General features: G+C 36.2%; 3 protein-coding genes across 5 annotated transcripts; 2 read left to right on the forward strand and 1 right to left on the reverse strand.

Annotated features, from left to right (window-relative positions):
• The first annotated feature begins 7069 nt into the window (after positions 1-7069).
• LOC103980472 (squamosa promoter-binding-like protein 17) lies at positions 7070-8354 on the forward strand. 2 transcript variants are annotated; one of them, XM_018824645.2, is made up of 3 exons: positions 7070-7471; positions 7656-7783; positions 7886-8354. In XM_018824645.2, the coding sequence occupies exons 1-3, from the start codon at positions 7137-7139 to the stop codon at positions 8278-8280; spliced, it is 858 nt and encodes a 285-aa protein (XP_018680190.2). In that variant the 5' UTR covers positions 7070-7136; the 3' UTR covers positions 8281-8354. The 2 variants fall into 2 exon arrangements, with proteins under 2 accessions (XP_018680190.2, XP_065002570.1); XM_065146498.1 differs by having other exon boundaries at positions 7889-8354.
• Positions 8355-10081: 1727 nt separating this feature from the next.
• LOC135637012 (65-kDa microtubule-associated protein 1-like) lies at positions 10082-17913 on the forward strand. Of its 2 annotated transcripts, none has more exons than XM_065149334.1 (11): positions 10082-10168; positions 11085-11152; positions 11241-11329; positions 11425-11628; positions 13546-13803; positions 13881-14096; positions 14800-14955; positions 15082-15393; positions 16245-16332; positions 17142-17290; positions 17390-17913. In XM_065149334.1, the coding sequence occupies exons 3-11, from the start codon at positions 11258-11260 to the stop codon at positions 17693-17695; spliced, it is 1761 nt and encodes a 586-aa protein (XP_065005406.1). In that variant the 5' UTR covers positions 10082-10168; positions 11085-11152; positions 11241-11257; the 3' UTR covers positions 17696-17913. The 2 variants fall into 2 exon arrangements, with proteins under 2 accessions (XP_065005406.1, XP_065005407.1); XM_065149335.1 differs by lacking the exon at positions 10082-10168 and adding an exon at positions 10193-10418.
• A 1352-nt stretch (positions 17914-19265) lies between these two features.
• Positions 19266-23825, reverse strand: LOC135637013 (ADP-ribosylation factor GTPase-activating protein AGD12-like). The gene is made up of 9 exons (XM_065149337.1): positions 23680-23825; positions 22742-22820; positions 21947-22031; positions 21521-21596; positions 20935-21098; positions 20720-20849; positions 20510-20632; positions 20328-20423; positions 19266-19752 (listed from the first exon to the last, which is right to left on the reverse strand). Exons 2-9 carry the CDS (start codon positions 22779-22781, stop codon positions 19471-19473), a joined length of 996 nt encoding a protein of 331 aa, XP_065005409.1. The 5' UTR covers positions 22782-22820; positions 23680-23825; the 3' UTR covers positions 19266-19470.
• Between the last annotated feature and the right edge of the window lie 1218 nt (positions 23826-25043).

Here is a 25043-nt window from a genome sequence, read left to right on the forward strand (position 1 = left end):
AAAGGTTGGAAGAAAAGAAGCAATCATCTTGAATGTATTATTTCTTTCCCCGCACCGAAACAAGCTCCATATCCCCTAAATACCTTAGTTAAATTAGAAACCTAATTGAGAATAAAAAACTAGAGAACTATTTGTTGTTTGCGGCAGACAATGATCATTTATGATTATTTTACATCATCTAGCTTAATCAATGCTTAACCAATGCAGGGGCAACAATGTCATCAACACAATTGCAACCCCTACTACCTAAACAAGCATTTGCACAAACGGTACAAAGAATCATATGCATTATGGGGTATAGAATTTAAGCCCTGAATAACAAACAAGTACAAACAATAGCACGACAACAAACATAGGAAACCATTTATTTGACATGGCATGAACAGCCCCAATAACCACATGTGCACTCCCCTAGATGCTTCAATGCTTCAAACAATAACAATTTACCTGGACATGAAAATGTTTTGCAAGCATAAATCCATGACAATGTGAGCAAAAAGGATCTGTTCATTTAAAAAAGAAATCCTTCCAAGTTTCTAACCCCAAATTGCACCCATACAAAGTTCCCACCAAATACAGTTTATTGTAGCAAAACTCAAAGACTTTCTTTAACTGGACCAATTATCACATTGCCATATTTTTTTCCTCAATTGATTTTTAACATCTGATAATATTTCTTAAAAGTACTAAAATTAACATAATGTTGAAGATAACATGTAAGCTTCTCATAGAAGCATAAAGTGAACCAAATCTCAGATGAATAAAAAAAAACTTGAAACAAAATTATGAAAGTAGACCAAACTTGTAAAGATTTAAAAATGACATTTTGGTTGAAAAATAATTTTTCTGTAATGTCTACATCAAAACAATTCTCAGAAAAAATAACACCACTTAAGCAAATATACCATGAGTACATTTAAAATAATTGAAACAAGAAAAGAGAAAAAAGGAGAAACATATATAATAACCCTTGATCAGGCATGAAATGATTTTAAACATTTAAATAGTAAATATAATCAAAAGATCCTTTACAAAATAAGATATAGGAGGCTCAGATTCATCTTTTGTCAATCACAAGAACAGACCATAGGTCTTCCCTCTTCTTGCCCAAATCCCATCCTAAGAGATAGACATGGCTGTAGTGGTTGCCATGAAGGCCATCCAAACTGCCTCGCCATCATCCTATTAAGATTGGAAAACCGAGCATTGAAAGAGACCATAAAGCCTTTATGCTTCATACAAATGCATAAGAATCTGTGACTTGCCAACACCATGGAGAAATAATCTTGCATTTAAAAGCCCAAATGGTGATTGGTCAAATCCATCATTGACTTTTATTTATCATCATAGCCTCTTCGTAATTCAAAAGCAAGATAACGAGAAGCAAAGATGAAAACAATACAGTGAAATTGACAAAAAAATATATATAAATCATCAAAGCTATGAAAGGATAAAAAGAAAAAGGTTGGAAGAAATGAAGCAATCCTCTTGAATGTATTATTTCTTTCCCCACCCCAAAACAAACTTCATATCCCCTAAATACCTCTATCAAATAAAAACCCTGAATGCGAATAAAAAAAACTAGAGAACGATTTGTTGTTAGCAGCAGACATTGATCATTTCACATCATCTAGCTTAATGGATGCTTAATAAATGGATTAAAGAGGGCTACAACATCATCAACACAAGCACAATCCCGACTACCTGAAAAAGCAATTATGCAAACGGTACAAAGAATCATTTGCTATATGGGACATATAATTCAAACAAGTATAAGCAGTAGCATGACAGTGAACAACTATCATGCATTCTCCCCTGGATGTCTCATTGTTTCAAACATTAACAATGTACTTGGACATGGAAGTGCATCGCAAGCATAACTCCATGATAACATGAGAAAAAAGGACCTCTCAAGGTAGGTTCATTCAAACAAGAAATCCTACTAAAGAGCTTATAATGAGCCCCAAATTCTAGAACTATCCCTTTATGGATGAGGCAAATGCAAAAGACAATAAATACTGTAAAACATCCAAACTTAACACGGTGATAGTTTGTACCATCTTTGATGCAGCATAACTGTACATGAACTTTCAAACAAAAAACATTCCTAGAGAATATCCATAAAAATGTCAAAATCTTACACAGCAAGAGATCACCATTTTAACGTAGACACAAACCTTTAGAATATGTTATACAACATTGCAAGCCTTAAGTACAGCAAGTGACAACCTCATATATGCTCAAAACAAATAATGATGATTGTTCAATGAAAAATGAACAAATAATTAGAAAATAAACATGGATAATAATAAAAATCTACAAAGAAATAATAAATTACAAAATCTATACCTATATTATTCATTTTTAACTTGCAGCAGACCATACAAATCTAAAATCTGGAATCCAAATTATTTTAGTTTCCTATAAAAGCAAGCAACTAAATGCTTTGGAAAAGTATACACAACACTACAAAGTCCATATTTCCAGCAACTAGTACACCTTTTGCAAACAGATTCTTGGAACACACAGTCTTCCGCTATTGTCATCATTCTGTTTAGGATTGCAATATCAGACAACAAAGAGTCGGATGACACCGCAACATCAAGACATGGGAATAAGGTTATGAAGAAAATAAGATGTAACTACATTCAGATACACCTGCTAAGGGTATGAGTATAATCTCTACTAAGAATTTTCCAGATCACGTCACTCAAAATTACAGGTACATGAATGTAAAAAAAAATGAATGCTAATCAAAACCAAGAAACTAATAACATTGTGACCTGAGATCATTTAAGGTATTAATGACGAACATCATTATTTCTAACTAGGGTTTCATTCAGGATTAATTACTGCAATATATACATTGCAATCTCCGCCAACAAGATAGAATGCACGCCCCCAAGAATCGTGATATCAGTGACTCGGGAAGTATACGATATGCTACTCCGAAACTTACCTTCAGATGAGCTCCACATCTGTAAATACTATACTCAAATACATCTTCCAAAGGAATACTGGAAAATGCCCGACATCACCATTTAGAATTGGTAAAGCGAGCCTCGAAGAAAGTAGAAGGAGTTTAGGGTTAGGATCAAGGTTATACATATGCATTGATAATCTGCGATTCGCCGTCACCATGATCGATCCAAACGCGCCAAAATGACAGACGATCTAATCCGTCAATAAGCTTCATGTCGCATCATCGCCGCCTCTTAGATCGAAGGCAAGAGAGAAAAGTGAAAACAAAGAAGTAGAAATGCGAGGTAGATCAGGAAAAACAAATCATCGGCATTGGAGAGGAGAAAGAGAGAAGGGAGAGGAGGCGTACCTATCTCGTTCCCCCCATTGTGCCTCGAACTAACTGGGACGGAAGTCTCTCGATCCCGGGAATTTATAGGCGAGCCGCACCAATTTTAAACGACTTGGGTCGGGTTTAAAGGCCCTCGACTTGTCTTGGTCCGTTTACCTGGCCCGGTCTATTTGCCTGCCCGTTAGCCTGTTATACTATTCGTTTTGCTGATGTGGATGTCTTTTAGTTTTATATTTTAAAAATTACAACATTATCTCTACCCACCACCCCATCCCCATCGGGTGGGTCCCACGTGTTCCCTTGCCTCGCTACCATCTCTGCACGGGTGTGATGGACGGCAAGGCTGAGGACTTCCCTTTCTTTTTCTTCATCCCTCCTCTCGAATAATTCGTTTTCCCTTTTTATCCCCATCTTATTAACGGCCTTTGATACATCTGCTTTTATTAAGCATTTATCATAACAAAAGTTTCAGTTTTACGGCACAGTTTTTATTTGATTTCTGCAAATCTACAATTTGATGCTTTAAAATTAACTCAAAGTTAATTTCTTTTTTACTTCCATTTAGGACCAGTTTCTGATTTAGTGTTTGATTTTCTACTTATCTGTCATCCAGAAAAAAAAAAAAAAAAAAAAAAAAAAAAAAAAAAAACTAATTTCTCACCAAAATATCAGTCAAGATGGAGGTATAAGAATCCCACCCCAAAAATAATTTGGCTACTAGTGGTAGAAGCTACCATATTTTGTTTCTGAAAACAAGAATTCTCACCCTCAAACTAGGTGACAAGTTGAATAAGATGCCATCCTATAGACTCTTCTGAAATGTCAATTCATTCTGAAACCGCAAAAAGGAGGTTAATACAGTTCAAATATTGATTTATAATTGCGCTGAAAGAGAGTGTAGGAAAAATTTTGTTGAATGAGAGGATCAAGACAAACAACTGTGTGCACAGTTCTTTTCTGTCCAATAGTCACTACAAATAGGCCATCAAGCAGATGGCTCAAAATTATTAGTGATTATGTCATCCAGCCAGGTCAACTTGTTGAAGTCTTGATACCAACCCTACCTGTAGTAAGCCTGTTGATAGCCTGGTGCCACTCCATTGTTGTATCCTCCCAAGGGATTGTAATTTCCATAGACTGGATAACTCATAGGTGGTGAGTGGTATGGCGCACCAAGTGCGACAGGGCCTACTTCGGCTGGATATCCATAGGAGTCCCTGAGGGCTCTTGCTACCATAGACACCGTGTCCTGCTGGACTATCATAAGGATAAGGTGCTGCCGCAGGGTATGTGGTATGGGCAGATGGTGACCGTACAAAGGCAGGAGCAGCAGGGGAGGAGACGTGCACAGTGTTTGTTAGCCGACCAGCCTTGGCAGGAGGCATTGGTCCCCCATTATTAGCTCGTGTTCGCTTGTTGGCAGGAGCTTCAGGACCACCACCAGAAGGTTTTTTCTTCTCCACCTTGGCCTTCTCCAATTGTTCAAGTCGCTTCTGAAGGCTCCCTAATGGAAACTCGGCTTCAAGCTTGTGTTCTTGAATACATTTTATAGCAGCCCGAATAATTAATTGACTGTTCCTCGCGGCACGTGTAATTCTGCAATAGAACAGAATGAGCACCATCGACTTCTACATACATGTCAAACATTAGACAAACTACAGAATCACATGAAGCATTTCAAATCATTACCAAGATTAGGGATCCAAAAATGTCAGTGTAAGTTATACGATGTGACAAATTAAAAAGTAAAAAAAATCAGGAATGAGTAGGTTACCGTGGTTTGCCCACCACCGTTGTGATCCTCAAAGGTTGAAGTTGCTTTATTTGAGTCTTTCAGGAAGGATTTTAGCAGTGAAACAGGAGTAAACTTGTCCTGAAGGCCAGCCTCATAGGCAAAGTTTATTGCATCCAGCTGATGTCCCTTACTAATTAGTTCCTCAATAACATCTGCAAATGCAAAAAGTCCTTAAGTGAAACAATAACCTTGTACAAGTGACAATAGCACTGATCCACCATAAGCAGCATTTTCTTTTCATGCAGACATTAAACAGAAAGAAAGCACAAATAGCACAGATAATGAGCAAAAACAGGAAAAGACAAAAAGTATGTGGATTTGTACAAATAAATTTTCATATAAAATATCAAAAACAAGAGGATACACGTTTCTATGTGATAACCATCAATCAAAGTCATACCAGAAAATGATGCAGAAGATAAGTATGATTATGGTCACAATATGATAAATCTGTTGAATATAGGGTCGATCCACCGACAAGAGTGCCAAGCTGAGCTAACATGACTTTCCAAGCTAGTTCATATTGTTTATAATTGTTGCTCTGCAAAAATAGCATTGGAAGTAATAACCCGTATGTAATTGTGAAAGAACAAAACCTTTTTTATCCTTTTCTTCAGAACAAAATAACATGAAAGATCAACTAACCTTTTCCCCTTTACCTTTTCTTTGACAGTCCCCCATTTCAATAGAAGCAATAGTGCAACAGATGGAGCTTAAAAAATATATAAAGTCTTGCAATGTCTAGCCATTAAATCACCACTTGGAAATAATATATAAATGGTTTGACTAAAATTTATGCTACCAATGCCAGAAATGAAATGGAGCTTCTAATAATTAAAATCCAAAAATGAACATTGCAATCTATCCACGATAAACTTAATTAACACTTTCAAACATGATTTGAAATATCGTTCAGTCTGCACCATAGTTGTCCAGTATTTATTGCTCCAAGCAAAGACTAATGTTGAACCATATGAGACAATAGTGGTCGATATTAATTTTTCAATATTTTTATCCATACTGGATGGTGTGGATCGATATGCTTGGTATACTGGTACCATATCATTACAGTAGAGCATAGCATTTTACCAGACTATTAATATCATTGTTCTTCTAATTGACTACATAAAATTTTTACATAGAGAAAATAATCGTGGAAAGATGATAGTGTTAGTTTATAGTCTCAATTATAAGAGAAGTCCTAAGATACACTATATTGATTGATTATAAATTTGATTATAAATGGTTATAAATTTGATTTCTTTTAACAAAACGAAAGAAAAAATATTGCATTAAGCTATTGGCATTCAAGATGCCAAAGAATACATTATAGTTGGAGTCCTAATAGTTCAAAGAATTGAAAACATTGTGGATTATAGCATAATGAGCATCCTTGTTTTGGGTTCAATATAAAAAAAAAACATCGTTTTACATTGTTTATTTGATTGTCAACCAACAAACTATTAAAAGGATAGTGTCTTCACGTTTGTTCAAAAATTTGATAGCTTTAAATAATCAACCCATAAATTACAATATCCAATCCTAGTTGTCATTTTAACCAGTACAGAGGATCCCCCGTGTCTGCCACCAGAAGAGGTCAGCAGACAAACCCAAAGCCTCATGCAATCTGAAAGCTCACTCCAAAAGATTCTCCAGCAGTCAGAATCCAACCTGCCCAGCACTCAATTATCATGTCAATCCTTTTCTCAGCACACTTGCGCATCCCTCAAGGGCTCAGCTCAGCTGCAACCTGTACGAAAAGCAGATAGAACTCGATGACAATATTGCTGTTAATACGACGTGTTACGAACAAAGAACTCACTGGCTGTTTCATGAAGATTTCAGACATCACCATAAGTCCCAGCAAGAAGACAACAACAATTGCCAGTACTGTTTGATGATACGAGAACTTGTTAACGTCACATCGCTGTTTGTCTCTCTTCTGTGACATGACAGGCCATGGGGAGTTGCCTGTTGGCTTCTTTATACCAGGCGGGGAGAGAAGGCACTGGGAGTCTTCAGCAAGAGATGAATCCGAACTGCTCAAACGTTGCTTCCAGTGCCTGTGGCTCCAGCGATTCCACCCAGGGGCTCAAGATTGGAAGGAAGACGTACTTCGAGGATTTCTCTGTCTCATCCTCTTCGTTCCCGGTCGCACTGCCAGCACCTCAGAAGAAGGGGAAGGGGGTGGCGCAGGTGGGGAAACAGCAGCAGCCACCCAGGTGCCAGGTCGAAGGGTGTAGTGTGGATCTCACCGGGGCCAAGGCGTACCACTGCAGGCACAAGGTGTGTGGGGTGCATTCCAAGTCCCCCAAGGTGCTGGTGGCAGGGATGGAGCAGCGATTCTGTCAGCAGTGCAGCAGGTCAATCACTTTGCCCCCTTCGCCTGCTCTTCTTGTTCTTCCTCTGCTTCACCTTTTCATTTAGTACGTCAACCACTCTTTTAATTTGTTGTGTATGATATTAATCCTCATAAATTAGTTATAATCCTTATGAATTCATGTATAATCTCACTCATTGATGTGAGACTAAATCCAAATCTTACAGGTTCCACCAATTGCCTGAGTTTGACCAAGGGAAACGCAGTTGCAGGAGACGTCTGGCCTGCCACAACGAGCGGCGAAGGAGGCGACCTCTATCAGCGCACGTCGCATGCATGCCATCAGTCTTCCATGGTTAGGCCCTGAGCTCATCCCCAAAACTTCTTCTGCACCTTTCTAGATGTTCTTCTCTGCCTTCAGCCTTTGTTTCTTCTAACCCACATTGTAATCTCGAAGCAGAAGGCAACAACAGGTTCAGAGGGTTTCTTGTAGACTTCACTCACCCCAAACTCCCTTCAATCCTGCAAAATGCATGGCAAATAAATCAAAGTGGCTTAGGAGCTGCATCAGCTCCAGGAATTCCACATCTTACAGCAGGTTCAGATTCAAGCCGTGCTCTCTCTCTTCTGTCAGCTCAACCATGGGGTAGCACACTAGTTGCAGACTACATGACCAGTTCTCGGGGTTGCAGCACCTCATTCGAAGTGAGATTGAATCAGGTTGGAGAACCTGATGACGGCCATTTTGCAGGTGAGATCGAGCTGGTGCCTCAGGGTAAGAGACAATGCATGGGTGTTGATCCCAGTGTGAGATGCAGGTTTTCTGATGATGCCATCCACTGGACTCTGTAGTCCCAATTCTTTTTGGGTGGTGGTCTGTTTTAGCTCTCTATCAAGCTTCCCATGGGTGTTCCAGTGTTTTGTTAGCATGAACTTTCTTCTTTCTTTTCTTTCCTTTTTCTTTTTTTTCCTTGTCAGATCACCCTAAACCTGAAATTTTCTGATAGATGCATTAATCCCTTTTAGAACATGTCCCTATAATAATTATTTTTTTTATTGAAAAAATATTATTCTTATATACGTCTCACTGAGAATAAAAAAAAGAAAAAAAAAGATCTTTCTGATATAAAAGTGGATTAATGCGTGAGGATATTCCTATCATTTTAATTATTGGGTAATTTATGGAAAATAAAAAAGCTTCTATCCCTGGTATTGAGTTTTTATGGAATGCTACCTTTATATTTGGTTTTTATCATGAGGTGTATTTTTATGATTTAATTAAAATACTTTTTTTTATATAAATATTAATTTCAAAATAAAATATTATTAATTTATAAATAAAATTTAAAAAATTATGTTAAAAATATTATTATTTTTTATAGGAAAAATATCTTAAATCATCTAAAAAAGTATACACTTAATTATAAAATATATTAATGTTTATATAAAAAATAATGCTATATATCTTAGAATCATGTTAATACTTTTAGAGATATTGGGATTGGTTTGATAAAAATTAATATGAATTATACTTGAATGATCACTGATAGATTCAATAAAAAAAATATTATTTTAAAAATTAATTATTTTTTTAATTTTTATAAGAAAAGGATACTAAATATATTAACATCTCACCAGAAGTTTTGGATGAGTTTGGGTGAAAATTCAAAAAGTGATACTTGTGTTACACATGATCACAAATTGAATTTAAAAATATATTTTTTAAAAAACTAATTATAATAACTATATAAAAATAAATAAAAATAATAATATTAAATATATTATCATTTTTTAAAGAAGTTTGGATAGATTTAGTAAAAATTTAATTAGTTATATTTGTCATAGATTTAATCCAAAAATATTTTATTTAAAATTTATTTATCTCTAAAATTATATTAAATTAAAAAAATATATTAAATATCTTGTGTTAATAGTTTAAAAAAAAATTTGATGAAAATGTTTTGGTTACATCAAACTCGATTCACGGTAACTTAGAATAATATTATTTTTTTACTCATCAATCTCATAGTAATAACTTTCTGTTGGATTGAAAATATTAAAAATTGATTTATTTTTCAAAAACAATTAGAAGCTTTTGGTTTATCTTAAATTATTTATTTTTAATTGTTATATTCCTTTATGTTAAATATATCTACTATTTTCTTTTTGTAAATATTTTATTAATTATTTGATTAAACCACTGTCGTTACTAAACGCAATTGACCGTCTCTTCCAACCGGCCTAAGAGTCCTCCGAGGACTTGGATCTCTTCCAAACACACTTGTACTTAGAATAATTCGATCCCACATGTCCACCGTGAACGTATCTGAGCTGTCGTTTTACTGGTGATTTGGACGAATCATAAAGGTTTTTTATACGGTTGACGCGAGTGCTTCTTGGAGCAGATCCTCATCGTTCTTTACCTCGTCACATGCGCAGCAGCAGATAGAAGTTGGACTTAATCGGCCCCACCCGGTCTCCTCGACAGAAAAATGCTAAATCACCCCTAATTCATCGTACCCAGAAGTGGCCCCTAGTGTTTACCAATGAAAAGACAGGCATGTGAGACGAGTAAAACGCGGATAAACTTTTGGGGTGAGAAAACTGGGTAGGAAAGGACCCGGTCCCGGCTGCTTCTCCTCTTGCCTTGTCCTTTGTTTCCCTCTCCCTCGGCTTCGCTGTCTTCGCACTATCCGAGTACGAGAAGGCGCAGAAACCCTAGAGCTCTGCCGCTCTTCAGGTAATAGCCTCTCGCTTCCTCTCTCGATCGCGTTCCTTGTGACTTGCAGCCGGCCCGCATACGGTGAATTCTCGGGAAATGCCACTCTTCGGGCCTCGAACGGTCTCGATTTGTTGGAGATCGAGATGCATTGGTCTCGGGGGTTTGCTGAGGGCGGTGGCACAGTGACTACTAGTTTTCGTCGATGGACTTCCTCTGATGCAGTCCAGGGTTCTTGGTCTTGCGCCACTTGGTTGGAGTGAGATTATGGGTAAAGATATGTCATTTGATTGTCTCACTTGGATTTTGTCTTGAATGTGGGAAGGTGTTTAGGTCTTTATGGGTTATCGATTTGGGATCTCTTCGCCATTTGTGTGTTTTTGTTCTTGAAACATAATTTTCTCTTACCATTTAAAGAGGTTAGATTATGAGATTTTTTACCCCAAAGTCCGTCTTTTTTAGCTGGAAAGTGTCACTGTCTGGAGCTAGAGATGTACAGTTGGCGTGATGAGGACTGGTGATATGATCGGCGGAAGAAAAAGCTGATCCTACTAAAAGAAGTTAGAGGTCTTTGTATTATTTTACATGCAAAAGTTGAGCTTTGGTTTTTCAGTATGTGTGGTTCCATCTGGAGATCAATTTGGAAGATATTATTGGTTAAGATGGTGGAATTGAGTATCAAGTATATTGATCTTTAGTGACTGGACTTGTTGGAAGTAATCTCCAGGGATTCTAAGACTACTGGAGGTTACGACACAGTATTTTCTATTGGAAAACATTAAGCAGTGGTATTAGCTGTTGCTACCAATTATTCATCGTTTTATATTTCTAACACATGATGCACAATATTTGCTTCATCCGTTATACAGTTATTTATTTAATTTTCCGTTGTTTCTGTAACCAAGAAAAATAGCTGATCATAGCTCTATACTTGTAGAAGACTGAAGGCAACAGGTGCATGTACTATCACCATCTGCTAGAGTTCATTCTTTTCTCGTCTACAGGGTATTCATATATGATCCAATCACTTCTTGACTCTCTTTTACCATATTGCAATGACAGAAGTGCATCTATGGACCATTTTGCATTGCAGGATCTGTTAAGCTATAAATGGCAGTTACCGGTTCTGAGAATCCATTATTAGGTGAAATAACATGTGGGTCTCTACTGCAACAGTTGCAGGTGGTTCTTTTATTTCATTTATTTTTCTTATTTATTTTTTGAAACTTGCAATGAGACGATATGAAGTGGACTGACCAATTGGCCTTCTAATTCAGATAATATGGGATGAAATCGGTGAGAGCGATGAAGAACGAGACAAGATGCTGCTTCAGCTGGAACAGGAATGCTTGGATGTTTACAAGAGAAAAGTCGACCAGGCTTCTAAGTCAAGGGCACTCCTACTCCAATCTTTGGCTGATTCGAGAGCCGAACTTGCCAGACTTCTTTTTGCACTCGGAGAGAAGTCTTTAGTTGACATAGTGAGTTCATATCCAAACTATTCAGTTTCTGTGTAATTGTTGAAAAATCTTCTCCTTTTCTGGATAGATAAGAATTCACCACTCATTTTTCTCTGCCTCTTTGAACATGTCTTTGTATACTAGTACTTTTACATTTGTTTCATTGAGCAAAGTGACTAGAACGAATTGCACATAAAATCTTTTGTACTTGAGGTGCGTTTATATGCAAGGCAAAATCAATCGTTGGAATGTTTGCCTGAGGTTGTATATCAAGTGAAGAAGATTTTGATGACTTCTATGCTTGACAGTGTTGATTGAATAATAAATTTTGCATATCGTTTGTGCCTTTGGAACTAGTTCATCCGAAGGCATTCCTGAGGTTGTTACTGAGAAGTGAGAAATACCATATAAGATAAGATTTCTGATAATTTTGCATCCATGATCACAATTGTACGTGATCCATGACACTGAAGTTATGGATCTATCTCATCAATGCTATTCAATTTTATGATAACAAACCAACCAAAGAAAAATAAAATTGAAACTTATTTCTCCTCTATAAACTTTCAAAAGAAGCTTGAAACAACAAAAATGCCAAACATCAATGAAAGAAAAATAAATTTATAATCTTTTGTCATCTGCTAACATTTGTATGACCTAATTAGGTGCATAGCTATTTACTTAGTATAACCAAAATAACTTATTTTAATGTAGCAAACGGTCTATGTTGTTAACCATCATCCGATGATGAACAAGTCTCCATATGTAAGTTACAACATTTTTCAAATTAACAAAGCAACTAATTCTATCCCTTAAATTAAATAAAAAACTGTCTTTAGCTTATCATGAACTAAGCTAAATGGCATAGGTTGTAACTGTACTACTTATTCCATGACCCAGCAGGCTCCATGTTGTTGGTAACAACTGTGGTCCCAATGTCCATCAGAAATTTATTTCTTGATGCATCATGATGAGCATGAATTTACCTGCATTGTACAACTGAAATTTTTTTTTCCTAAATTCATAGTGGTAGCTAGTGCAATCTAGTGTCAAGAAACCTTTCAACTATTTATGTTGACGTCTTGAAAAAGGACCAGTGGTGGTACTTGTAACTGTAGGCTCAGGAATGTCTCCTATGATGAAAAATTCCCATGGCCTTTATATGAGTTGCATCTATTGTTAATTGGAGTTACTCTCTACATGTTTTGGAAGTAGCACACAAGTTTGCCTAGCCGTATCAGAGATGCTGTATGTATAGGCTGGAATACAAAAGGATCTTGTATTCCGGCCATTAGGCTTGAAAGGCACCTCAACCGGGCTGGACTGTGGTCTGCAATATATGGTCCATCTTCATTATCGAAGGAGGCCTGGACTTCTACCTACCGATGTTTTTGTATAGACGTGAAAGTGCTATGCACAGAGACCTTTTCCACACTATTCTTGTCTTCAATGATCAGAGTGACTGCTACAACTTTTTGAAGGTCGATATACTTCCTGTTGTGAGCACTGCAAGAGGGAGTAACCATTTTAAATGCATTAGACCTCTGTACCTCAGTAGCATCTATTCCTTTTTGGAGAAAGCATTTGATAAAGTTTCCTTGATCAAATAAGATCTACTGACCTTCTGTGTTTTATACTATATAACTCTGCATGCTTCCTACTACTAATATCTAGTATTTACAAGTAACAACTTGAAAAAGATGCTACCGAGGTGCCTTTTTTTTCCAACTGTATTGCTCTAAGTGGTTATACAGCATAGCAGAAATCCATTGTATTTTGAAGTATGGAATTCGGTCTACATGACCAAATGCCACCCATAGGTTAGAAATGCAAACACAAAAAAAAAGTAATTGCAAAAGTTATCTATAATCAATTAATGGCATTTGTGATACAGGTTACTTTAGCCTTTGATGCTGATTCTTATATGGTCTTCTGCAGCAAGATCGGTCCTCTGGTACAATCAAGGAGCAACTAGTAGCTATAGCACCAGTTGTGGAACAATTATGCAAGCAGAAAGAGGAGAGGATAAAAGATTTTGATAATACATTATTACAGATTCAGAAAATACATGGGGAAATATCTGGTACTTTAAAACTTGGTGAGCAAATAGAGACACCAGTTGTTGATGAGGAAGACTTGTCACTGAAGAAGCTGGATGAGTACAAGTTACAACTACAGGAACTTCAGAGAGAAAAGGTTCTCTGTTATATTATCTTCTGTAGTATGTTTTGAGACCATGATGTGTGCTAAAATCTTTGTTGCTACCTTTGCAGAGTGATAGACTGCAAAAGGTTCTTGACTTTGTCAGCACAGTGCATGATCTCTGTGCAGTCATGGGCCTGGATTTCTTCAGTACCATAACTGAAGTTCATCCTAGCTTAAATGACTCTGTTGGAGTGCAATCGAAGAGCATTAGTGATGGTACTTTATCCAAGCTCTCGGGAATGGTCATTGGACTTAAAGAGGATAAAAAGATGCGACTACAAAAGGTAAAGCCAAGGAGTCAACAATGTTTAACACTTTAAGAACATGATTTTGAATCAAATTCATGCAGATGGTCAAATTTTGGTTTATGCTATATTGGATTTCTTGTTGTATCTTTGGTATTTATGCAGCATTCTTTTTTCTTTTTTGTTTCTTGTTAGTTGTATATACTTTAGATTAAGACAACTCCATTAATATGTAATAAATGTATTCATTTTTGTATTCTTTTGCTATGAATATCCATATACTTCATGGCTAACTGTCTATTCTATCACAACCTTCATTTAGCTATACCTTTGGTTTTTTTCCTAGTTTTTCTTTGGCCTTTTAGCTAAATTTAGGTTGTCTTCTCTCTTTAATTGGCCTTCCTCAAGCAAGGGGTAAATACTATAAAATATATGGGTTGATCTATTAGAGAATCTCAAAATGTTAAAAAGGTCTGATATAAAATTATGCCACTGTATCATTTTCCAGACAAAGATCAGTTGAAATCTCTACACTTCTCTTTAAAAGAAATATCCAGGGCGCATGGGCCACTGAACATAGAGAATTTGATACTATGATTTGTAGACTTCAAATTGTGTAATTTTCTCCTTAACTATGCTTTTCTGAATCTATCACCCAAACATTTCTGATGGGCAGTATGGAACTATAGATATATACATATTATAAATTGATATTTGCTCACACTATCACAATGATTCTCAGCTTCAAGAGCTTGCCGCTCAGCTACATGATCTTTGGAATCTGATGGATACACCAATGGAGGAACAGAACTTGTTCAGCCATGTTACGTGTAACACTAATTGTACAGTGGATGAGGTTACTGTTCCTGGAGCTCTGACCCTTGATCTAATTGAACAGGTTAGTTAATTTCATGAGTTGAGAATTTCTGAAAATATTAAGGCGATGCTAAATTTATCTTTCTCGGGTGATAGAACACCTAGAAATTACTTGTTTTATTGTATGGCTTTATATTAATGTGTGAAGGCTGAAGTTGAAGTCGAAAGATTAGACCAGCTAAAGGCAAGCAAGATGAAGGAAATAGCTTTCAAGAAACAAATTGAACTTGAAGATATTTATTCCCGTGCTCACATTGAGATAGATTCTGCAGCTGCCAGAGAAAAAATATTGGCTCTAATTGATTCCGGAAATTTTGAACCTTTGGAGTTACTAGCAGACATGGATAATCAAATATTAAAAGCCAAAGAGGAGGCCTTAAGCAGGAAAGATATATTAGAAAGGGTTGAAAAATGGATGTCAGCATGTGAAGAAGAAAGCTGGCTTGAAGACTACAACCGGGTACTTACATAATATCTTATTAAAGTCTATATAATCTTGGCATTCTGAGGCAATCATGCATTTTTATCTTGGATGCCATGACATGGGTTTCTTTTATCTAGGATGTTGTTGTATATCATGCTCAGTGCTGCTGATTTGCAGATTTGCAAATTATATGCCTTGTTTGCTGTTAATGGGATCCTTATTCTTCTAGTCAAAACTGGTTCACTTAACAGTGCTCACTATATGCCATGCACATTGTTGCCTGCACACACCAATTTCCTAATATTTGTATTTTTATGCTGTACTTTTATATTTATTATATTGTTTGACATCTAGAAACCTAGTTGATATTCCTTTCTTTTCTATTTTTCGTTTGATGAGGTGAAAAATACACCAGCAACCAATCAGCCCCAGCCACCTCCCAAAAAGAGCACTATCCCTACCACATGGGATAACCAGTGGGAACTCCTTTCTGATTTCATAAACTTTACTGGCAGGCATTCTTTTTTCCTTTTTTTTTTTCCGTTGATACTAATATATGGTAATCTATTTTCTCTAGCTAATAGTGTCACTTTACAGTTCAAGTGTATGTATAATGAATAATTTGACAAATGTATAGCTTTGTTACAATTTGCTAGGGTCTAGTGTTGAGTATCAGTATACACACATGCTTTAGTCTAAAATTTTATTTTCCAGAATCCAGCCTTCTATTCCATTTAGCTTTCTCCAAGAATTGAAATTGAGAAGTTAATTGGAGTAAAGAAGATTTTTTGCAAGAAACTCATTTCCGTAGCCCAGGCAGTTCTCTTGATTCAGGCTTGATATTCCACCAAATTCTGACCCCCTAATTTGTAGTTTTACTTTTCCAGGATCAGAACAGATATAATTCAAGCCGTGGTGCACACCTTAACCTCAAGCGTGCAGAAAAAGCTCGCATATTGGTTAATAAAATTCCAGGTATTTCAGCAAATATGTTCAAATAAATCACCTTTTCCTTTTTTCTACTTCCTCAAATAAGATGGCTGTGTATCAATTTTTCTGACAATAATAGTTTTGCTTCCAAAATAAAGAGAGTACATGCATTTCCTGAGGCAGGGAAGACAATACATGCTTTGCTATAGTTTGATCATTGACATTAAATAATACATAAAAAGATCTTTCATTTTTTAGGATCCTTTTTAATCGCAACAAATATCTCTTACAGACCAGGTGCACTATATTTCTTTATTAATTGGATTAATCTTAGTGTTGGTGAATGCTTTTTTTCATCACAGAAATGTCATATGGCTCCTTGAGTATTTATGTTTCAAACTATTCCAACTTGGCTTTCCAATATGTCAAACTTGTATTCTGTTACCGATTGCCGAGCAAACGGATTAATTTGGAGCTGACCCCTTGTATCTTTAGTACGTTGTCTGTTCCCCTCTCCTTGCTTCTTGGCTGTCGAACCAAATAAGAGATTAGTTTTTGATGTAATAGAAAGCAGAAAACAACTGTACCATTTGTTTAAAAAATCAATGATGATTCTGATGTTTCTTCTACAAGTTGCTAAGAACTACTGTGATAATAGGGCAATTGTGCTGATCAGGGCTACTCTGCTTCGCAAGCAAAAGTATCCTGGTAGTTACCTAATACAAGAAACATGACATATGGTAGATATTTGTTGTGCTATAACTTTTACCATTAACTTCTGATGTGTAGTTTAACTTTTGTCTAGCTGGTTATGTTACAGTTTTTAAATGACTGATGATGCTGTGGTTTTTTAGCTCTTGTTGACACACTAGTTGCAAAGACCAAGGCTTGGGAGCAGGATCACGACATGTCCTTTATGTATGATGGTGTTTCCCTCCTTGCAATGCTTGATGAGTATAACATGCTAAGACAGGACAGGGAGGAGGAAAAACGAAAACAGAGGGTATGCTTTGGCCCATTTGATATTAGGCAATCTTCATCCCTTTCTATGTTCAGACAAAACTCATGAGGCCCCTCTTTCCTTGATGTCTATGTTTTCCAGGATCAGAAGCGTTTCCACGAGCAACTTGCCACAGAACAAGAAGCCATGTTCGGTTCAAGGCCAAGCCCTGTCCGTCCACTTGGTGCCAAGAAGGTGATCAGTCCACGTTCTAATGGAAGTGCACCAAATGGAACCGCTACACGAAGATTATCTCTCAACTCCCATCAGGGTGGCAGCAGTGGTCCTCCATCTTTAAGCAGGGATGGGAAGAGAGACACCAGTAATAGGCCAGCTGCTCCGGTGAACTATGTTGCCATTGCAAAAGAAGATGCAGCCTCCCCTGTCCAAGTTAACGCTTCACCATGAGGATTGTTGACTGTGAGTTCTCTGTATTTGAAATATGCAGTGGAGATCGGCTGAAGGTGGGGTTAGATTCTAATTATACTTGATAAGTATTCCCTATTATCGAGAATTTATCTGTGGAGTGGCTTTGGCATCAGATCCTTTGATTACTATCATAAGTGTAAGATTGGTCTCTGTTTTCGAACAAGCTATTAGATTAGTAGAAAGTCAGGTATTTTCTATTTGGCTTGATCCTTGTTCCTGAAGTTCATCTTTGGTCTATTTGGCTTGCCCAGTAATGCGAGTTCTTATGTGGCTTTGTCTCTTCTTTGGACCTCATTCAAAGAATCTTTGTTATCATGGTAGTGTGATGTATGAACTGCAGCATTATAGATCAATGAGTAGCACATGTTTATTTGGAAGTTGTAGTTTGGCTTGTGATATACCCACTGGCAATTTGATCAACAAACCTTCATCTTATTGGCTGGGACTTTTGATCATTCATCTTATTGATACTTTAGGCATGCATGCATGCATGCATTAGCTCATTGTAATATGTACACATCATTTTGTTGATCTATTATCGATTAGAGCATTAAAATTTAATTAAATCTAAAAAAAAGGAGAAACAACACCACTCAATAAACTAAAACAAAATAAATCTTACATTGTGCCCTATGGGGGTTTCGCTCTCTCTCCAAGTCTAAAGCTCCTTGATTTAGAGTAGGATGAAGAAAGAGGAGTGCAAGATCCACTTCAATAGAAAATCGCAATATCAATTTTCCAATATCTCTCTATCAATTTAAGATATGAATTGGGTATAATATTGTCTTTTCCCAATGTAGCGTGTAACTGAGGATGACCGGTGGAGATATGGTGCAAAGGATGGTGAAACCGAAGATGATTAGTGAAGGAGATACGGTCCAGTGGCCATTGCACAAAGAATTGTCCAATAGGGCACGTGGCAAGTCGTCGGTGGTCCTGCCTTTGATTGGATCGCGCATTGCAATCCACGGAGGTGTGCTTCTGCGGCCGTCGAAAGTGTTGTGGACGGCAGCCGATTTGCTTCAATCCCTCGTCAAACATATGTCCATTTACGTAGGTTAATGACTGCTTTAATTTTGGGAATATATATATATATATATATATATATATATATATGATCGGGAAAAAGATCGGCAATTGATGGGACATTTTAACATGAAAACTGTTCTAATGATATATTTGTATGTGATCTTTTTTTTTTCCAAGCAAGAGATAAATTTTATTTCTTCAAAATTTAAATAAAGATCTGTGAGTTGAAGTTTAATATAATGTCCAAACCAGAAGGCCAATTTTTCTTTCAGAATACATTTAGATTTTCAGGTAAAATTAGCTAAAATTGACTGACCAATTAGCTGGTCTATTCACCTCGCTAAAAGTATGTAGTACTTTAAATATGATCTTTATCCAACAAAAATTAATAGGTGAATTGATGGACACAAGATTTCTTTGTTATCAATTTGGGATATGCATGGCACAATATATATAACCAGAATTGACTAAATATAGATTACCATTTGCCAGCTTCTGAAATGGAGACAACATTCATGGATGGCTTATCAAGCTTATCTTTGATGTTCTAAAATTGTTACGGACAGACAAAATATATCCAGGATGATCCAAATTGAGACAGACAGGCACAGAATTATCGGAACAGAAGAATGAATCACCATTTATGCATGTTACAGTTCACTATGCAGCAGTCACAAAGTCAAGGAAAATGGTGATAGATTTCGGATTATGATAGTGTTAGTGATTTATTGGGCCAAGGGAATCCATTCCAGTTCTAGATCGATCCCTCCAGATTCAACATTTTGTAGCTTCAGTGACACCTCCTGTTTAACCTTTCCATCAATGATGTTGATGGTGCTATCTCTGATGAGAGCATTGTCATTTGACTGCAGCCACTTCCCAATTTGCATGTCGGCAAGCAAGTCAGGATCACCGAATGCTGTAGTGGCTGTGATCATCGGCTGGAGGTTCACATCAGCTTCACCCATTATATCATTGGAAGAGAGCACGTCTCGATCAAATACTTGCTGTTCAGTGAACAAAATAGAATCAAGAATCTATATTTGTTGAAAAAGACATCTTACTAATCCAGTCAGATGTATCACTCCATAAATCTTTATAATTTTTGGTGCTGAGCAGATTGGAATATAGCTGACTTCTGAATTAATATTAAGCAAGACAGTGTTTTGGATCAGCATTAGAAACAAACAAAAAGAAAAGCCAGTGAATTGGTGTACTTGAGCATATTATACCATGAACTTTGTGAGCTCATATTTTAGGGTGAAGATATAACATGTTAGTGGTTTTTATTTTTTGAAGAAAAACAATTGGACATCATTGGATCATGTTACACATTTCAGATTTGTTGTGGAATCAGATTCTAGTACGTAATATGATTGGTCATCTGTGAGCATTAGACTATCTTAAAGTCCTATATTGAATCATATATTGAGAAGCTCATGAATGCAAGGATGAACTCAAAAAGAGCAATATTTCCTCAAACTATTGAAATTGACATCTAAAACCTAGTAAAAAATCTGTCTGAAAATTGGAACTTGATCTGTGTGACATGATGCAGAACTGAAGCAGAGATAATTCTTACCACTTTCAGGGCTCCATAGTTTTGAGGAACTGATAGCTTAAGCTCCTCATTCCAAACTGGATTCAGGTCGCTCTTAATAACAGCCGTCTGGGCTCTCTGCAGAAATCCATCATCTAATTAACCTTAGATAAGAAAAATAACTAAACAAATAAATGTTTTCATGCTAACAATTGAAAACTCACCTGTTGTCCAAGAGTCAAAACAACATAGGGGTCACTACTTAGCACATCTCTAACTGCTAAATTAGTGCCTTTAATCACTTTAACATTCAGTATGCCAATGAACTCCACCATCCCTGCCTGAGACTAATCCAGGATCATGTTGTTATAGTAACGTAGATAGAGGAATATATTTTTTCAATTTTATAATAACATGATATGTTTAGATCATACTGTTTTATTTACACTTGCTGAACCAGAAACACTGTCACTGTCCTTTCCAGAACCACAGGTAGTTGAAGTGTTTTTTGAAGGAACAATACGTAGACTTGGTTTGAGAAATTCTTGCAACTCATACTTGGACCTGTTAACTCCAGAAAAGTTGTTTTTCTTGAGGGCTCAATCACTGTGGGAGAAACATTACAAGTCGTCCTTTTATTATCAATTACCTAATGAAATTTGCTCTTTCTTCATAATTGGAATCTGAGTTAGGCTTGGCATATCCCTCAGGAAGAAAAGCCTCATAAATTGCATTGGCACAAGAGTTTCCACCAACTTCTATAATAGAGTTGAGTTGCTCATCAGACCATTCATCTAATGTTACGGACAGAACCTGAGTCATGATCCCGACATAGTGAAAGAATTAAGAATGAAGCTTTAAGAAACAAAAAGCAAATTATAGAGTCATAGAATCATCTTGATAATGTAGTGTTGATAAACTGAGATCGAGAACATCTCTGTTGCTGATTGGAAAAGAATAATGTCAAACAACATATTTGAAGACGCACATATTTTTTAAAAGATAATAACTTTCTATATTAGATGGATGGATTTTCACCAATAAAAGAACCAAATATGCATATGCATAGTTAAAAATACAAAAAAATTCGAAAGCTCGACTATGTTGTGTCATCAGTACTCAATTAGTTGATATTAAAACATTCATGCATTTTCTAAAAAACAAAAACATTAGTTCATGGAATGTGAATGATCAACTAGTATTCAAGTATCTATGTCATCAATACTGAATGCTACCTTTGAGATATGTGCGCCAAGGTTTCTATGTACACCGCTACATTTTAGGCATATAAATACCCCAATATTGGCAGACCTGTAGACACAAGCAAAATATTATGCATAGAATGGGCTTTACTTAACTCATCAACATGTCTATGAAAGTATATTGCAAATATGTGAATACCAGCTTTTAAATCATTATTGTTTCATATATATATATATATATGTATATATGTATATATATATATATATATATGTATATATATATATGTATATATGTATATATATGTATATATGTATATATATGTATATATGTATATATATATATATATATATATATATATATATATAATATTAAGAATATTGAGATTTGAAAGCCCAGAATAATATTGAGGTTATAAGAAAACAAGATGAATTAAGAGTAAATTTGCAGTCATGACTTACGCCCACTTTGGATCAGGGGCACCACAGTCAGCACAAATACGGTTATCACTTTTAAGCAACAACTCCTTCAATTTTTGCCTCTTACCTGTTACAAAAATAAGATTAGTCCTTCATATCCCATAAAACCAGTAGAAGACTGAAGCATAATTTTCAGACAAAACAATCTCAAAATTTGGAGCATAAAGTCCTTTGGCTCATAACAAAAGCCTTTGGTAAGAATATTCAAATATGTATTTCATATATAAAGTTGTCAAGCAGTATACTCAACCATGTGAAGAGATATCTCTTTTCCAATTCATGCCTCATGAAATAATTAAATTGTCCTTTTGTGTGTAGTGTGTGTGTGTGTGTGTGTATATATATATATATATATATATATATATATATAATTGAGCAAGTGTGTCCAGACAAAACTACAGATAAAAAAATAATCATATATAATTCAATATAATATTCCATTTGTAAAAGAAGCAAATATGGTGCTTAAATAATTAATTGATCCAGTATAATATGTAAATGATAAAATGAATTGAACATATAGAGAAAATAAGATGAGTTGTAAACTATCTTGTGGCCATATGATGGCTAAATCTCCTTCCAAATATCTTGAAAGAATAAATCAGTCTTATACAATTTGCATCCTGGTCTCACAAACATAATGCACTTTTTGATAACTTTGGAAACTTTATCTACATGGCATTTCCCGTCAATACAATATCCATGACAAGTATAGTTTGAAGCAATCAGAAATTTTCAATGTAAAATTGATTGATAAAAAAGAACTATTATCTTTACTCGAGGTAGATTTCTCATGATCATAGCTGTGACCGCTCATCCCTCCTTCAGCAAATTTTGATCACAGATTTCTCTTGACCTACGTTCTCAAGTCATTAGAAAAGAATGAATAAGATGGGTAAGTAATTTCTATTCGATCCCGTTCATATATATGAATGTGATCTCAAAGGCATTCAATGTCTTAAACACAACAGAAGAAAATGAAAGCATAACTGCATAATCCTAAAACATTTGTTTTCAGAGACACCACAAAGCTCAAAGAAGATGACTCTTTTTCAACAGCTGAAACAACCATCAGAAGTCAAATGAGTTCATGCAAAATGTAAGAAGATCAAATTACAATAATTTGTACTGTAATAGTCCTGGACTATACCGAACAATTTGAGTTAAATCAAAGATAACTGGAGCTTAATAAGAGATCAGATAAGCCTGAGCACAATCATGGTAGAACATTCTAATTGGTACGTCATTCTCAAAACAATCTAGCACTACCTTGTTATTAATCGAAACAACCTTTTACAGGAATGATGGTCGACACAAACCGTTACGAAATAGGTAATAATTTGGTTCCAAATCGACGGTAGATGATCGACAAAGCACAAGCAACATCGAGAGCCCAAACGACAAAATTCATACATACACGAGCATATTCTGATGGTGCTTAATCCGAATCTCCAAAAGAAGGAAATGGGGCAAACTTCCTCCAAATTAGAAACAGAAAAGCGGTAAAGAATCGGAGTCTCAAAGCACAAAAACCCAATAGAAAGATCAAATCTTTACGAAATAGCAACAAAAACCCAACAAAAGTCAAGCCTTTCAACCAGCGATCAAGAGAACAAGGAGGGAAACACCGAAATTCAATAAATGCCTCCCGAAGGTAAGCACGACATCCAAAATGCGATCGAGGGATCAGAGCATGGAACGATCTCTGTTCTCACCCGGGGTTTTCGAGGACGAACCGATCCAATGTAAGCTTCGAGCAAGCCGACGAGATCGCCGAGGCCATCGACCTTTATGGATCAGCTGTTTCGACGGGGTAACCGGGAAGCCGAGCGAGCCGCGTCGTGAGATCGCGGACCCAAGAAGTGGGTCCCACGACGATGTGGCGGTCGATTTGTTTTTTCATATAAGTCCTCGATATTTTTCCTATTTCTTCGTATTATTTGATCTTTTGACGGCAACGATATTTTTATTCTCTCATGACTGCGTTGGATCGATGTCCACGTGGCCCGACTGGGTTTTGTCCACTCATCGTTGACTGTATTGCCATGTATACTATCATATGCTGAGTCAGTAAATCGAAAAAAATAAATAAATCCTTAATCGGTTCAATTAACTAATTAGATTGAAGTCTAAAATATATTTGCTTGGAAATAAAAACACTGTTCCGTAAGACAAATAATTCAGATTGGTTGGTTAAGAAGACTATAGAGAGCCTCTTAACACCATCAAATAACAATTTGGGTAATCTACCGATGTAATAGAATATATATACCAACCTGTATCAGCCAAAAACAAAAGCAAAGAAAAATGGTACCAATCCATATGCCGGATATAAGGATCAATATTGAGACCTTTGGATCTAAGTACAGGATTCAAGAACATGCTTACCATGAGTTACACAAAAGGTCATGTCCATCACATATCATGATCAACAAGTTCAAGTCTCCATTTGGAGTTCTACTCACAAAGGGCACAAAAGATCAAGAAAGTAGAAAGCATGCATGAATACAAGGGTCAAACAAAAAAACCCTCGAAGCCGCAAAAGATCCGACAACAAGAAGTTCAAGTCTCTGTTTGGAGTTCTACTCACAAAGGGCACAAAAGATCAAGAAAGTAGAAAGCATGCATGAATACAAGGGTCAAACATAAGAACCATCGAAGCCGCAAATGAACATATTCCGACAACAACAAGTTGTGTTTCAAAATGAAGTTAGCAGGAACTTTTTTGAAATTATTGGCACATACTTCTCAATGAGATTAATGATATCAGTCAAACAACAACATACCAAAGAAAGTTTTGTTCCAATTACAAAAGACCAAATGACTGTTTCATTCAAACTTCATGGCATTGCTTGACGGTCAATATTACCACATCCAACTAAGCCTTGAAACATTTGAACTTCAGAACTTGAACAATTACTGCAGTTCATAACTTGGAACTTCGCATCTCACGAGGTCTATCCTGCATGGCCTAGTTTCCTTAATCCTCCGTATGCATTAACATTACCACAATATTCCCAGGAAAACTAATAAACCCAGTGATGTCAAGAGAAGAAACCCAAAGAAACAGTGCAAAAAC

Source organism: Musa acuminata, chromosome BXJ3-4 (genome assembly GCF_036884655.1).
Source record: "Musa acuminata AAA Group cultivar baxijiao chromosome BXJ3-4, Cavendish_Baxijiao_AAA, whole genome shotgun sequence".
NCBI classification, from domain to species: domain Eukaryota; kingdom Viridiplantae; phylum Streptophyta; class Magnoliopsida; order Zingiberales; family Musaceae; genus Musa; species Musa acuminata.